The sequence below is a fragment of the Syzygium oleosum genome, unplaced genomic scaffold (genome assembly GCF_021117445.2).
Source record: "Syzygium oleosum isolate NSW1041296 unplaced genomic scaffold, Sole_v2.1 Sole_v2.58, whole genome shotgun sequence".
NCBI lineage: Eukaryota > Viridiplantae > Streptophyta > Magnoliopsida > Myrtales > Myrtaceae > Syzygium > Syzygium oleosum.
The window spans coordinates 1,008,604-1,023,892 of NW_026607542.1; the positions used below are offsets into that span (position 1 = coordinate 1,008,604).

At 39.6% G+C, this 15,289-nt stretch overlaps 2 protein-coding genes across 2 annotated transcripts; both read right to left on the reverse strand.

Annotated features, from left to right (window-relative positions):
* Positions 1–2,678: 2,678 nt before the first annotated feature.
* Positions 2,679–4,406, reverse strand: LOC115690278 (multiple organellar RNA editing factor 3, mitochondrial-like). The gene is made up of 4 exons (XM_030616586.2): positions 3,877–4,406; positions 3,675–3,772; positions 3,421–3,486; positions 2,679–3,295 (listed from the first exon to the last, which is right to left on the reverse strand). The coding sequence occupies exons 1-4, from the start codon at positions 4,242–4,244 to the stop codon at positions 3,033–3,035; spliced, it is 795 nt and encodes a 264-aa protein (XP_030472446.1). The 5' UTR covers positions 4,245–4,406; the 3' UTR covers positions 2,679–3,032.
* Positions 4,407–8,828: 4,422 nt separating this feature from the next.
* Positions 8,829–14,510, reverse strand: LOC115689859 (vacuolar protein sorting-associated protein 2 homolog 3). Its single transcript, XM_030616045.2, has 11 exons — positions 14,258–14,510; positions 14,028–14,072; positions 11,807–11,841; positions 11,658–11,708; positions 11,440–11,544; positions 11,294–11,365; positions 11,068–11,139; positions 10,887–10,967; positions 10,483–10,518; positions 10,336–10,391; positions 8,829–9,097 (listed from the first exon to the last, which is right to left on the reverse strand). Exons 1-11 carry the CDS (start codon positions 14,292–14,294, stop codon positions 9,046–9,048), a joined length of 642 nt encoding a protein of 213 aa, XP_030471905.1. The 5' UTR covers positions 14,295–14,510; the 3' UTR covers positions 8,829–9,045.
* Positions 14,511–15,289: the final 779 nt, after the last annotated feature.

Sequence of the window (15,289 nt, forward strand, 5' to 3'; positions counted from 1 at the left end):
TTGCTCGAAATATGACCAGATGACAAAAAGAGTTTGAAAATCATCCTTTAAAAAAAGTAGAATAAAAATTCACTTGTGCGCATACTGTATACTAGATATCTGCAGCGTAATCTCTATTATGCAAAAGCCAATTCAATGGGGGGTTTGAGCTTCAAACATTTATTCAAAAATTTCATGAAACATGCGTGACCTTCATTAGGATATGTAATATACTAGGAAGGACAAAATCATAATTTAAATAGAAATATAATTGTCAGCTAATCCATAATTCAATAAAACTCCATAATGCTGGGAGAAGCATGAGGGATCAAATGGGTTGTGAGAGTGATGTTAAAAACTCATGTCACGAATCTACAAATGGGTTGTGAGAGTGATGTTAAAAGCTTGCGTTAGGAACCTACTCATGAAAGGAACATCATGTGAAAGATGTCCGAAGGCAGGATTGGATATTCGAGTATAAATTGGTTGAGAGCTAATGCCGCTCTTCTGATAAAGACCACAGTAAGCCAAAACTAGTTGTTGTTTTGAATCAAGATGCATGCCTCGCTCGGGACATGAGATGCCTCAATTGAAGGGAGTCGTGGTACGGTCGATCGTAATAAGGCATTCCCCGGTACAATCCATAAGAACAATATTCAAAAAGAAAGACTGGCATAATGAATTGGCTCACCAACCATCTCATGATCCCATAATCGAGGCAAATCTGCATCTATCATGACAAATGGTATCAAAGTAAGTTCCCAAATTGTATATGTGGAGGCCATCTATTACCATATTTCAAGCATGAGCAATGGAATAGGGCGAAAATGTGTTTCAGTTGGGCAAGCAACATTCGTGTAATGCCTAGGAATAGGCATTGATAGTGCGGTACGCAAGGAAGTGATAGGGAGTAACGCATTATGTTGGGCGAGCATTGACCTTTTATCTAAGACCTAGGGAGAGGCAATAGTAATTAGAGGAATGAAGGAAACGACAGATTTTTCCGTGACAAGGGCATTGCAGAAATCAGTTGGGAGAGAATGTCATTGTCCGACATTTTTTCATTCCATGAAGGCATGGAAATGGACTCCACAATATCAGAAGAAGCATTAGCAATGCAAGATAGATGATACAATTGGTTCGTGAAAGCGGTATTTTAGGAAGCACGGATACTTTATGGGGGCCTTCGTGTCGGTGTCGGACATGTTCGACACTTTTCTTTTATTATTTTTTTTGCGTGGATTTGAATCAAATTAATTTGATTGAAATAATCATAAAAATGATAATTTATCATGTATATATAAAAATATAAATTTAATATACAACGTGTCTCAATTTGTCGGAATTCTCTATTTTTTTAAAAATGACGTGTCGGCGTATCATGTCATGTGTCGGTGTCAATTCTACTTAGGTGGTATTAGAATGTTTGGACTAAAATTCTACTAATGAAAGGAATATCATTCGTAAGATGTCCGAAAGCAGGCTTGGCCCCCATGCACATTATGATCGGGAGTTGATGCCGCTCTTCTAATGATAGTCACAGCATATCGAAATCAATTGTTATATTGAGTAGAGATGCATGCCTTGCCTGCTTTCGGACATCTTACGCTAAGGGTGAGCATGGTCCGAATGGGCGGTTCCTACCATAGAAACAAAAACCGCCCACTAAGGATCGGTTTCAAAAAAATGAAACCGAAAATCGCTCGTTGGTTCATTGGATCCACCTGAGAACCAGACCGGCAGTCCGGTCCGGTTCTCGAGTGGGTCCATGGAACCAGTCCCACTAGCCAGGGACGGAGACGAAAAGATGGAGACGGAGACGAAAATGGAAAGTCGAAAACGATGAGGTGAGCATCGACCGAAAAAAGTGAAAGTGAGAGTGAGAGTGAGCATGAGGCGAAAACGAAAGAAGGTGTTTCTCAGCTCAATGTGAGGCTGCGAGCGTCGAGCGAGTTAGATTTAATTTAAGGCTTTAGGATTTTTCTTTTTTTTAAAAAATATATTATATTTATTATTATATTACCCATCCGGTCCGGGTGGGCGGTTCCACACCTGAAACTGAGAACCGGACCGGTACCCACCGGTTCCCAACAATTGGAACCAAAAACCAGACCGGTTCCGGTCCGATTCCGGGCGGTCCCGGACATTTCCTGGTTCTTTTGCACACCCCTATCTTACACATGATATTGATTTCGCTATGCTGAAATCAGCCCAGACTGTGACACCCTATGGCTACTACCCCGTTAAAGGCTGGCGGTCCTTTACAAAGAGTTTCACACAAACCAAAGGCAACCTACGATATCGAAGAGGTGGTATCACTGCTTGAAAATGACTCAAACCAAGATTTCGTGCAGCACATGACCCACTACTCCGGCCACAAACAGGTCTTGCCACTGCAAAAAAATCTATTAAAAATTGATAAAACTTCCTCATTTTATACTTCAATCCAGAAAAGATGAGTTGAAGAAGTTCTCTCAATTTGGATAATAACCAAGTCTGCCTTGCAAAGCAGTTTCATTCAACATCCTCATGAAAGTCAGGAAATCTTTTTGAAATGTTCTGTGCAGGAATTAGAATACCTATTGTGGAAGCAAAATCTAGAGGGACAAGAAACAGCCGGTTTCACAATGCATTTGATATTCATTTTGTGCAGAAAAAGTTTGTACTCTCTCATCTAGTTCCAAGATCTTACACCATCATTGCCATGAAAGGAACTAGCGATGGACCTTAATATTGTAAATGACTTCACCACCAGCAGCAGCAGATGTCTGAAACAAGAGTAACAATTACATATGCAACTTCAGTAGATGTTTATACATTATCCACCAATTTTGCCGATTTAGCAGAGACTAGGTCCACCAATCTGTTTTCCCTTCGGTATATTTCTAACTAGGAAGAGTAGCGACCAAAGCAAAACAGCTAACCTCTCGACAAGCGAAAAATTCCGATAAGACAAGGCCGTGTCTGCAACGGCAAACCTCCATTCATGCCACTCTCATAAATTTTGCGTGAGGGCTTCATCAAGACAGTTATATATTAAAGCCGACAACATCTTATGTCCTTCCAGTATTTGATTCTCCCATGTTGACGCCTGCCCCTCCAACCTGAGCGGAACCCTGGGATTCCATAGTCATTTGCTGCTGAACAGCCTGTGGCCGGCTCTGTGCCCAGCTCGCTCTGTTTCCAGGATCTCTCCTTTCAACCTGCATCGTTTCACGGCGCCTATCATACCGTGGGCGAGGCCGCCTCGTTGGCTGCCTCTCGTTATACCAATATTGCGGCCGGTGAATGACTTTACCATCAACAAACAAATCACCTGATAACGTGCTCCGAGAATTCGGAAGCCAACATTGTTTGCAGTTAGCAAGGGGGACACACAAATGAACGGAAGCAACGCGCTCATAACTGGCAGTAATATGGCGAAATGCTCTAAACACCAACCTCCATAATCTTTGTTCGGCACATCAAGATACGAATCGGGCAAAACCCAGAGAACACCAGGTAGTCCTATTCAACCAAGACGAAGCAATTTAATCAAAAACTCAAGCCAACACGATCCGACACCAAGGCGACACCAATCCTCAATCATCGAATTGAGTGGAATCTCCAACAATTTCCAAGCTAATTGAAGACACTAGCATCCAAAAACCAATTTGAACATCCTTAAATCCTAAACCCAGATCAAAATGAATCACCTTTAACTTTATAGGAGAGCTCCTCGGAGATCAAGCACCCGAATCCGGTATAAGTGGTCGTGCAAACTGAGTAAATCTTCTTCTTCGCCTCCTCCTCACTGGAAACTCGAACACATGCGAATCACCAGCTTGAACTAGGAAAAGAAATTAAATAGAAGGAAAAAAAAAACACACACACACACACAGCGTCGAAATTGGTTACCTTCCGACAACGGAGGCTAGGGTTTTGACGTAAGCGTTGACCATCTCCTCCTCGGAGGGCTTGGGGTCGGCGGGGAACTCCATGACGATGAGCCAGTGCTCGTAGTCACAGCCGTCGAGGAGGATGGTCTCCTTGGGAGGCCGGTTGCTCCAGTTCGGCGACGGGTCGTTCAGGGGCGAGTAGCCCGACCCGGAGGTCTTGGGGCGGGTCGGGACGCCGAGCGGGTCAGGCCCGGGGAAGGGCGAGGCGTGGAGGAGAGGAATGGAGAGGCGAGAGCGAGAGGAGGAGGATGGAGATGGGGAAGCGAGGGCTCGAGCGAGGAGCGAAGCTAGGGTTCGACGAGCTGTGATTGTGAAGGGGGAAGCCATTGACGAGGAGTGTTCGAGCTTTTAGGGTTCGAGGGAGTCACCGCGGATCGTCGCTCTCTCGTCTGCGTATGTATGGCTACTCCGCTTTTGCGTCCGCTGACAACAGAGAGAACGATCCTCTCCCATCCAAGGTTCCGCTTCCGCTTCTGTTTTTTGGAAAATGACTCGCGGACGCGGAGTGCTTAATTTTGCCCCAATATGCAATTTAATCCATGAATTTTTAATTTATTTAGTATAATCTCTGAACTTTAGCCTAATATATAATGTGATCCCTGAACTTTTAATTTGTTACATATGATTCTTCAAGTTTTGGTACATGCTCAATTTAGTCCCTGAACTATATGAAAATATTCAATATATACTGAACATTAGGCTAAAGTTTATGGATTTTATTGAAGAAATTAAAAGTTCATGAACCAAATTAAACATCGGGCCAAAGTTAGGGACTCTTTGAGTCATTTTTCCTCTCTTTTTTAAAGGGAAAAAGCCAAAAAAAAATTTTAACTATACCAACCGTGAGGCCTAACTCCCAAAAAAAATTGGTCAAGTCTCAAATCTGCTCCATAACTTATTTTTATCTCGGAAAAACTCCAGACTTTAGGTTCAGTCTCAAATCTGCCCTGAACATTTTTTTATCTTGGAAAAAACCCCAAACTTTAAGTCCAATACCAAATCTGCTTCGAATTTTTTTTGTCTAAAAAAATCACCAAATTTCAATCTATTATAAGTTCTACCCCTTAATTAATGCCCAACTTGATGTGTCATTTTCACGTTGATAACAATTCACATCGGCAAAGTAATAGGGTGATAAGTACGGACCGATATCGCATTTCCACTTCGATAACAAATCCGATCCAATAAAAATTGTTGAAATACTCCAAAATAAAACCGTTCTAGGATATGAAAGTTAGGGACGATAATAAATCCACCCCAATAAAACTTTTTTTTATCTAAAAAAATACCCAAACTTTAGGTTCAGTCCAAATTTCTATCGAACATTTCTTTGTCTTAAAAAAAAGCCACATTACTTTGCTGATGTGGATTTATTATTAACGTGGAAGTATCACGTCAAGTTGGGACTGAATCACGGAGGTACATTTTGAGAATAGATTGAAATTTGGTAATTTTTGTAGATAAAACAAAATTCGGGACGAATTTGGGATTGGACTTAAAGTTAGGGTTTTTTTTAGAAAAAAAAAGTTTGGGGCAAATTTGAAACTGGACCTAAAGTTGGAAGTTTTTTTTGGGAATTAGGACCCATTATGACATATTTACTCTCAAATTTTTTTGTGACATCAAAAACTCCAAACTGTCTATTGTGACACATTTACCCTAAATTTGTAACATAAAAAATCCAAAAACCTGTGACATATTTACCCTCCATTAATATTCCATCGGATGATTTTTCAGTTAAAATGTCTTTTTTATTTCACTTAAGCCACGTCAACGCCATTTCAACAACGTTCGCTTTAATGCAGGTAGGTTTTTAACGGTCCTCATTGATGAAACTTCGATAGAAGATAAATGTGTCGTACAAGTTTAAGATTTTTGGTATCGAAAAAAAAAATTAAGATAATTGTGTCATAACTCTTATGTTTAGGATAACAGTTCTTCTTTGCCCACTTTATTCCATCCACTTAAATAGATCATCACCTAGTAAAGTCTGTCTACATCCTTCTAATCCTCAAGTACACTTTCATCACGGTCACCTCACGGATAATTTCATTACCCTCATGTCATCATCATTATCATTGTTCCCGCATTGGTAACCTCAAAAATGGTGCATTCGCGGAGTGCTCCATTAGCGTTCCTGAAAATTTGTTCTATAATTCTAATACATGTACCGAATTGAATTTAAACCATTTAAAATTGGTTCTCCTAAATTGAATTTAGACCATTGAGAATTGGTTCTCCCGAATGCAGGTTCATTCTAATATATTAGCGAGTTTGAACTGTTTATTCCATAATTCATGCCCATCAAAATACGGACTCAGCATACAATAAGATACTACCGCCTGAGTGGTTTTTTGCCGGAGAAACATCACAATACTTCGTTAAAACGAACCCGATCAATTATATCTTTTAAAAGCAATTCTAACAAAGAAGATGGGGGGTGTCGTTACCTAATCACCCAAGCACATCCTCTTTTTACCTCCTTGTGCTGACCAATTTGCACTTTCTTTACCACCACCTATAATCACATTAAAAGAAAAACCCTCAAAAACAGAAGACAAAGAGTGAATGTCTGCAATTAGAAGAGATATCTTCCAGCTACTGCTGAATTTCCCAGCCTTCAGACTCTTGTAGACACCAATTATGAGTCGATTTTCGAATACCACCTTCCATTGTTTCCTTTTAGCCAACAAGACCCCTTCCCCGAGAGCTGCTGCTTCAGTAACCTCAGCACAATCTGCATTTATCTCCTTGCTAATACCTCCCAAACTCTACCTTTCCAGTCTCGAGCTAGAATACCTCTACCTGCTTCTTGTGAACTTAGAGAGAAAGCACCACCACAACTTAGTTTCATAACATCTCTATCAGGCTTCATCCGTTCCTCTACAACGTCCTGTTGAGCGTTGGTTTGTTGGCCAACCTTCTTCTTAAGCAAACTTTTAGTATCAGGTGAGTGATGGCCAAAGGTGGCCTCGCATTTACCTTTCCCAGTATACCAACAAATGGTTAGAAGCTAATTGGCCAACACCCCCTTCTTAGCATGCTTCTCTGTTAATACTGCTGGCTAACTTAGACACCAAATCATCAATGGTAGAGATTGATTTGTTATGGATTTCGACCCTGAAACCTCTCAAAACCAACTCCTCTATTCCGTTCACATAAGAATGGAGCATGTTCAATAGTCTCATCCTCGTGGCAAAAGGAACACTCCTTACCAGCTCGTCTTCCTTTTCCACATATTATCAGTAGTGACAATGGCTTTTGTGCAGGCTCTCCAGAGACTGTTTACTTCTTTATACACGATCCAGGCTCCACAACATCTTCCAAAAGCTCCCCTCAACCACATGAGAAGTAGGTGGCCCGCTGTGTGCAACTTTCCCTCCTGCATTCTTCAAAACATAATAGGCTGACTTAACCAAAATTACTCCTCTTCCATCAGCAGGCCGGACCAGTTTGTCTTGCTAACCTCTGCATGGGATGTAGATCTTCAAGAGGCATCCATATCAACTTGGGACACCTGATACCCAATATGGAGAGATCCCAACAACTTGCTTATTTATTAATAATTTCTGAGACCTTCTACTCCTCATCAATGTTCTCACGATCCTTTGGAAGTATCTTAAAATTTTCAGCACCCGCCACCCTTGGATCAGCCCACACTTTAATACTTTCTCCATAGCCAATCTGCCAGCAAGCACCTTTTCTAAGACCATCTCTTCCTTCGAAAATGCTATTCCATCCCCATGATCTCCGAGCCCCTTTCCTATCTTCCCATGAAGCCACAATTTGGGAAATACGAACCTCCAAATTCCCTGGCCCATAGAGCTTGAGGATTCTGCAAGAGCCTCCAGGCTTGCTTAGTGAGCACAACAATGTTGAAGAGCTTAAGATCCTTGAAGCCCATTCCTCCTACATTTTTGACTTTATGAGAACATGCCACCTTTTCCAGGGCATTCTTCCTTCTGATTCTCTACGTCACCGCCTAAATCGAGCCATAAGTCCATGTGCTTCATCACTTCTTGGGCCACTTGAAACAATCTATTGAATATGGAGGTATTGCACAAGCCACTGCTTTGAGCAAAACTTCACTACCAGCCTGTGAGAGGAATTTCATTAACACCTTAGAGATTGTCTTCTAGACAAAGTTACACAAAGTTCTTGGCCTAAAATACGAGACTTCCTTTGGATTTGGAGTTTTTTGGAACACCAAAGCAATATTAGTAGTAGAGTTTGGAGAGACAGAGGAAGCTGACCTTAAACAAAAAAGAATTAAACAGCTGTGACAATGGAAGGTCCTACAACATCCCAATACTTTGATTAAAGAATCTCGAGAATTCATCTGGCCTAGGAGAATTTAGGGGGGCCCTGTTGAAAATTAGCTAGCCTTATCTCTTCTGCAGCTACCTCACTAAGGAAAGCCTGATCTATGCTTTCAGTCACCCTACAACTTACTGTAATCTAATACCCCTTCCCTGCTTCTATTTCCTCCATGTGAAAAGCTTCCTATTATAATCAACACATATTCATTGTCCGGAAGATCTGGCCATGGCAGCCATAGGCTTTAAAGCTCGAATGATCATGCAAAGGCGGCGGCCGTGAGCCTCGAGCTCGAGCAAGCCATGGCCGCGATATGGCTTCTTCTGGGCCGGTTCTCTCTCTCTCTTAAGTAACTGTTTTTTTTAGTTTTCATGTTGTTTTGACATAGTAGTTTTGAGTGTATCCTAACACCATACGTGTACTCCATCGTCCACATCAACAATCCAACTAACCATATTAGCAAAATTTCACCGGCAAAAGAAATAAATTAATGGAACCGCTGACGTAGAACGTTTTAGGAAGTACAGGGACGATTTTGGACAAAAAAGAGCAGAAGACGATTTTGAATTTCGGACAAAATAGAAGGACCATTGGTGACATAAAGCATATAGCAATTGAACTTGCACAGGAATTTCCCAAAATAAGTAGATCATTCAGTCATACAGGGAAATTCCTAATTCTGAGATGGATACGATGGAAAAGATGACCACAAAAATGAAAAAAGGAGGATATTTACAGTGTACAATTTGGAACAAATACGAATGATCCTCTATTCATCAATTCAACAAATTTTTGTTTCTCGATCTTCAGCTCATGGATTCTTTAGTGCCGCCAACCGCTTTTCAAGCTCATCAATGCCCGAACTGCAGCATAATAAGTATCCAAATGAAATCAACCAACAATTTGAAGAACTTTTCCGTAAGGCTTTAAGGATAACTAAGTAATCGGCTAGAATGCTGGCAATCATTGCAAGTCAGGTCGACCAAAACAATCATTCACAAATACATGAGCTCATTACTCTCACCTTGCAAGAACAAATACAACATAAAGCATGCAATAATAGAAACTCGGGATACAACAATTGTTCCAACCAAAGATAGAAATGAGACCATATTTTCTCAGCAAACAAAATATGATCAATTATTTACAAGCAAATAATATTATCTGACTACAATGTTGAGTTAATTGATCCACAATTTAATATCTTTCTGGGGAAACAATCAGCTCGTCGCTTGTTTTTGCTCTTATTTAACACCCCTTGTGCTTCAACCGTTATTACCCGACAAACAAAACAAAAAAGCGAGAATGAAATAATACGTCCAGGACATACATTTAAAAAAACAACATAACCATATTAACCTCCTATTCTTGAAGAATGCGAATCTTCCATAACAGGTGAATTTCAAGTTTCTGAAGAAAATCATAGATATATGACTAGACGTGTATCAAATAAACGGAAACCAGATCATATTTTTACTTTTTTAGGAAAAATAGTTCATAAATTGTTTGACTTTATGTAATTCACCCTCTCCATAATTTACTTCATTTTAGTTGGAAATCGCTATATTCCTTAAAAAAAAAAACCCCTATTTTCGTCTCATTACAAGGGGAAAACTTTGAAGACTATTTATTTCTATCCAGTTTCCAGAACAATATTTTTCTAGGAAAGAAAGTTGGTCACTGAACTAGTCTATGAATTTAATTGAGTGAAAATAGCAACCCGGAAATTCTCAAAAACCAAACAAGCCCTTAAAGTAGATTTTAAAACATTGTATCTTGATATGAATGTATTAATTGTTTGAGCTGTGATGGGATCAAGGCAGTCTTATTTAGTTATTCAATTGAATCAAAATTTAGAACAACCAATCTCTTCCTCAGGAGTCCAATGATCCCTATAGCCATGAAAAATTGGAGATAGTAGCAAAATCTACACCTCGTCTCCATTGGAAGAGAAAATCAAATTAAGACATTTTTAACCATCCAAAACTGTAGGCCTAAACTCCCAATATAATCAAGTAGACCATGTCTTGGAAGCATGGCTCGACTAAACTCAACGTCAAAATACCCAAGATGCAACAGGAGCAAAAACTCAGTGACATACCTGCCAACATCCTCACTTTGCTTTGTTGCAATTCTTCCTTTTGGAGCAGTTGACAACTGTGAAAAGTTCCAATGCAACAGAAGTCAGCCAAATATGTTACAACAACTAAATTTAAAGTGACAATATAAGTTCAACAAAAAAACTAACCTGCGAGGCAACATCAACACCAATCTCATCCAAAACCTGGAAACAGTTTGGGAATTAGAAAAAAACAATGATCATCTTGAGAAAAGTCGTGAAAACATATATCTAATGAAAGGTGAACAAAGAATGGCCGTCACAGGATATTTATAAGCTGAATGAAGATCATATGCTCCTTGAAAACTCAACAGACAAATGACATATGTAGAGAAGAAGTATTCTCGAATTGAATATACAAAATCTCTACCAAAGTTCTTTCCTACTTTTAGGTAACTAGTAGCAACCACATTACGATGGCTGAATCAATTCACTCTTCAAAGACTTCTAACATAAACATTCCGCATAAGCCAGACTATCAGAAAAACAATCCTAGTCTCAGTTCACGTAAACAAAGGCGATTAAAAATCTACCTGATTTGTCAACTCTTCAGTTTCATCTTCAGCCTCATCATCATCCAATGCATCGTCAATGGCATCTGACATCATTTCGGTCTGCAGAACAAAATATAGAGGGCTGAGATCTGAATTTCAAGACTACAAGCCCAAAAGGTAAATTTTCAGATGAGACTTAGAGCAAAGTGCAAGATCTTACAGTCATATCCATTTGAGCCGACTGCTTCTGAAATTCCTGAATAACCTTTGCTTGCTTTGCTGGGGCCATTTGCTAAAAAGAAACCATGCCAATTAGTCAAGGAGCAAGAGGAAGGAAAAGAGAGTCTCAATGCTTGTAGAGACACTTAAATTTTACCAAACATCTAAAAAAAATCCTCCCCCAAAAAAAGTATGCCATATGCGCAAAACTCATTAGCAAACCTCACCTTATTTATAGCTGACATTGCCTTACTAGCACCTTGCATGCCGACAGCAATCGAAGACTGAGCATACATTGCCTGCAGACAAGACAAACATTCTTGAGAGCACGCTCCAAGGAGAGAGAGAGAGAGAGAAGGATTGGCCAGTTGACCTGTGTGTGAGTTGCAATGCCTCTCATTTGAGCTCGACTACCCTGCAAGTTTGCTATTTGTTGTCTTAGCCTAACTAGCTGGCGGGCTAGAATTTTAGTAGCTGCCTACAGTTTAAACGTCAAAAGTGTACGAAATTTTGTGAGTATGAATTCAAACAACTTAACTTGTAACATTATGACGATTCAAGCTACACTAGTGAACTCAGTGTATTAGATACCTCATTTCCTGTTTTAGCAGTTCTCTTTATCTCAGCAACTAGTTTTTTCTCCTGAAAAAAGAATAATATCAAGATCCTATATCACATAAAATATATATATATATATATATATATATATAAAGGAAACTATTTGGAAGCTCACAACATACTTCTAGCTGAAGTGCTCCAATCTCCTTCTCTAAGCCTGGACAAATTCAAAAGTACAGTGACAAAAGTTTCATTTTATGAAAATACTGAATACTCCAATACAATTGTATAATCTACAAACATAATTTAGGCTTTGAAAAGATCTGAAAGAAGGATGTTTAGCATTACGAACCACAAGAGAGGCAAAAATTTTCCACCTTCCAACAGGTGAACTATATTTTCACTATAAACCAAGCATGAAACCACTAATGAAGATGACTAAAAATTGTTGAAGCTGCTGCAGGGCCTTATCATATCATGATTCATACCCAGCAGCACAAACCTGATTCTCACAGGAATATCGCCTATTATTAAAAGGATACTTTATACTTTTCTCAGTTAACCTTCAGAAATGGGGTGACCAAGGTCATCCAGTTCATTCACAGAGGGGATAATGCATAATATCAAGAGCTAACCAACTGTGCTAAAAGAATTTGAGCAAGAAAGAGCCCTTACAAAAGCCAGCAACCAAGCAAAGTTTAACTATAATAGCCAAAAGTTTCCTTCCAAAGATACAAAGTCTGCAAGAGTACAATGATGATCATGGACTTGAATTCATAATGGTTCTACATGTAAATCCATCAATCATCTCAGTGTGAATTGATCTTATGTCTGTATCTCTATAGAGACAAGAACAGATTCATACCTCCCGCTGTAAAAGCATATCAATATATTCAGTTATCAGAGAAGGCATGATGCTCTTTACCTAAGCTTTTAGCTTAGTGATCCAGGAAGTTTCTCAATAAACAGCTACTTTAAGTGAACCGATTAGATTTAGCATGTGAAAACCAATAACTTTTAAAGCAGAAATTGTATTTAAAGTCCAAAAAGAAAATTAAGCCTTTGATGCAGGAACAATCCTCATGTTTGTTAGACATGCCACTTTACACGAAAATTGAAGTCAAAACTGGTTAAAAGTTAGCTAATTGGCTAATTGTAATAAGCAGTTTACTTATCCAAAAAAAAGGACTTAGGAGCTCCAAGAAGATCCATCTAGGGTGAGTGGCAATTACAACAGAAAGTAGTCGGTAAAAAAGTCACTACCCGTACTGGATGGAGAAAATGTCAAGGATTTCACAATACCTAACTATGTGGACAAAATTTCAGCTTTCGAGTCTGACTGAGCTTTACCAACAAGACACGATGTGAGTAACCAACAACAAGAAAACATGATCCAAGTGGCTTCTAAAAAATTCTAAAGTCTGTTGGAGGATCAACAATTTCAGATATCAGGATCAGGAAATTGGGTTTAATGATCTGCTTGAACTTGCAAAGTAATCCAGACACATCTTCAAAAGTACATAATGGCTGATATCAAATATTTCCAATTGCATGCTAAAGGAGAAAGACGAGTCACTCAAAATCCTAAGAAACAGAATGTTTTTTGACCAATTCTTCATAGAAAGTTGAGAGTACAACAAATATAGACCTAACTTCATCATCCAAGGAAGTTGAATACTCTGAGCATCTCTCCCAAATAAGAAGCAACAACAAAATTAGCTGGTTTAATACTCCTTCTTCTATAGCTTTTACAAGTTGATATGAATCTAGAGTGGCAGTTTATTCCAGTTCATAGGTTATAATAGCTGTCCATAAGTGTCTCCATAACTTGTTCACAAAACATGTTTTTGGAGAACGAGAACAACAAAGAAGTTGTGAGGACAACTATAATTTTCTCGTTACCTAGTTCAACTAACAAATACATGGTCTGACATTATTCACATTCTCCATTCATGTACCGCTGGATTAAACTATTGAAAAGATCAAACCAAGGTTTATCCCAGAAAGCATGCATGCTGGCTCTCGGTGACAACTATCAGCCCCGAAAAAAAACCAGACAACTTTTCACTTTTCAACATATTCCCAGTAGAATTTCGGATATCCCAACATGATATGTAAAGCTGCTCCAAGTGACAGTCATGTAAGCACACAACTTAGAAGAAACCTGCTGCACTTATCAAAATCCAATGTTAACCCGAAGATCATAAAGCAATACAAATCCACAACACCCATCAATTCATCTGAAACCAAATCTTAAAACCCCAGAATAGCAGATTAACTTCAACAAAAGGAAAACAAACATCACCATTAGCAACACCAACTCCAACGACCATAGCAGACAAAAAAACTAAGCAGAAACTACCAAAAGAAAAAAAGGGCAGTCCTCCATAACAACAACCGTACCTCTGGTGGCCTGATTCATCTCCCTCTTGCTCTCTCGAAGAGCCTCTGCAAATCGAAAAAAACACCGGCGGCACACAAAGATCAATCAAAAACGACGACGACCCTTTTCTCCGCTGGCGACGAATCGAAGCCGCCAGAGCAACGCACCGGAAAATTCACACGAGAACGAATCGCAATCGGGGGCAATTCTTGAACGAAACGCAGAATCTAAAAGAGTTTGGAGAAGAGACCTTTGGGGTTGGGTTTCCGGTTGAAGAGGGTCTTCATGGCGGGCGATCGTTGGTCGGTCCAAATCGATCGATGAAGCGAATGTGCAAGCTGAACCGCGGCGATGAAGGGGAGGATGGTCCCTGTTTCGTTCTTGTTCGAGCAGGAATGCGTCCACGACAGAAGAAAACTCCCACTTCCGCGTACGCGGTGAAGAAGGCGAGAAGCAGTGTCTCGGAAAAAGTTTCTAAAGCGACGTACGCACCCCTCGTTTGGGAAAATGATTATTTCATGCCTATTAATTCAAGATTGGCTAAAATTTATTGTGAAAAATTGGCCTAATTCCCTCGACTTTTACTTGGGATCCAATTTTCGGCCCCAATTTTTTTTTTTTTGGTCTCGTGATGATGCACCAACTTTGTATCGTTATCCAAATCTAACTTTCTATGCCTTCATATGTCGTACTTGTGAATTGGCTCCTCTGTTTTGTCATCATCGAATCTGTCGAAACTATCTCCGTCCTTTTATCTTTTATATTTTCTAAGGAGTCGCTCAACTTACGAGATTTCTAGAGCCACCTACACCTTTAGACATTGAACGTGTCATTTCACGTGTACGTTATTTTCGTGTCGCCCGCTAACATGAAACTGAGGCACTTGAACCGATGTTGTTTCGACCAAAAGGCGAAGCCAACTCTGACTCAAACAATGCCGCTTGAAATTGGGGGAAGAATTAGGGCACCCAAACTACACAAGCCTCAAGCTTCAGAGTTTGCTCGAAAATCTATTATTTTGTTTTGACAGGGATGATGATCGTGGGTTTTTTTTTAATGGATTGATCATGCATTGACAATGCGAGAGAAAGAAGTGATTTGCCAACTGATGAATGATATTGAGACCTCGCAAATCGTGGACAATCAAATGTAAAGAAGCAAGTAAAAGATTAGCACTCTCCAAAGTTAGTAGGAAAGAATTGGGTTTTATCCGGAGATGAACATGATGTAAGAGTTTTTCTAATATGGATTACATTAATTGATATTGTAATTAACCATTTTA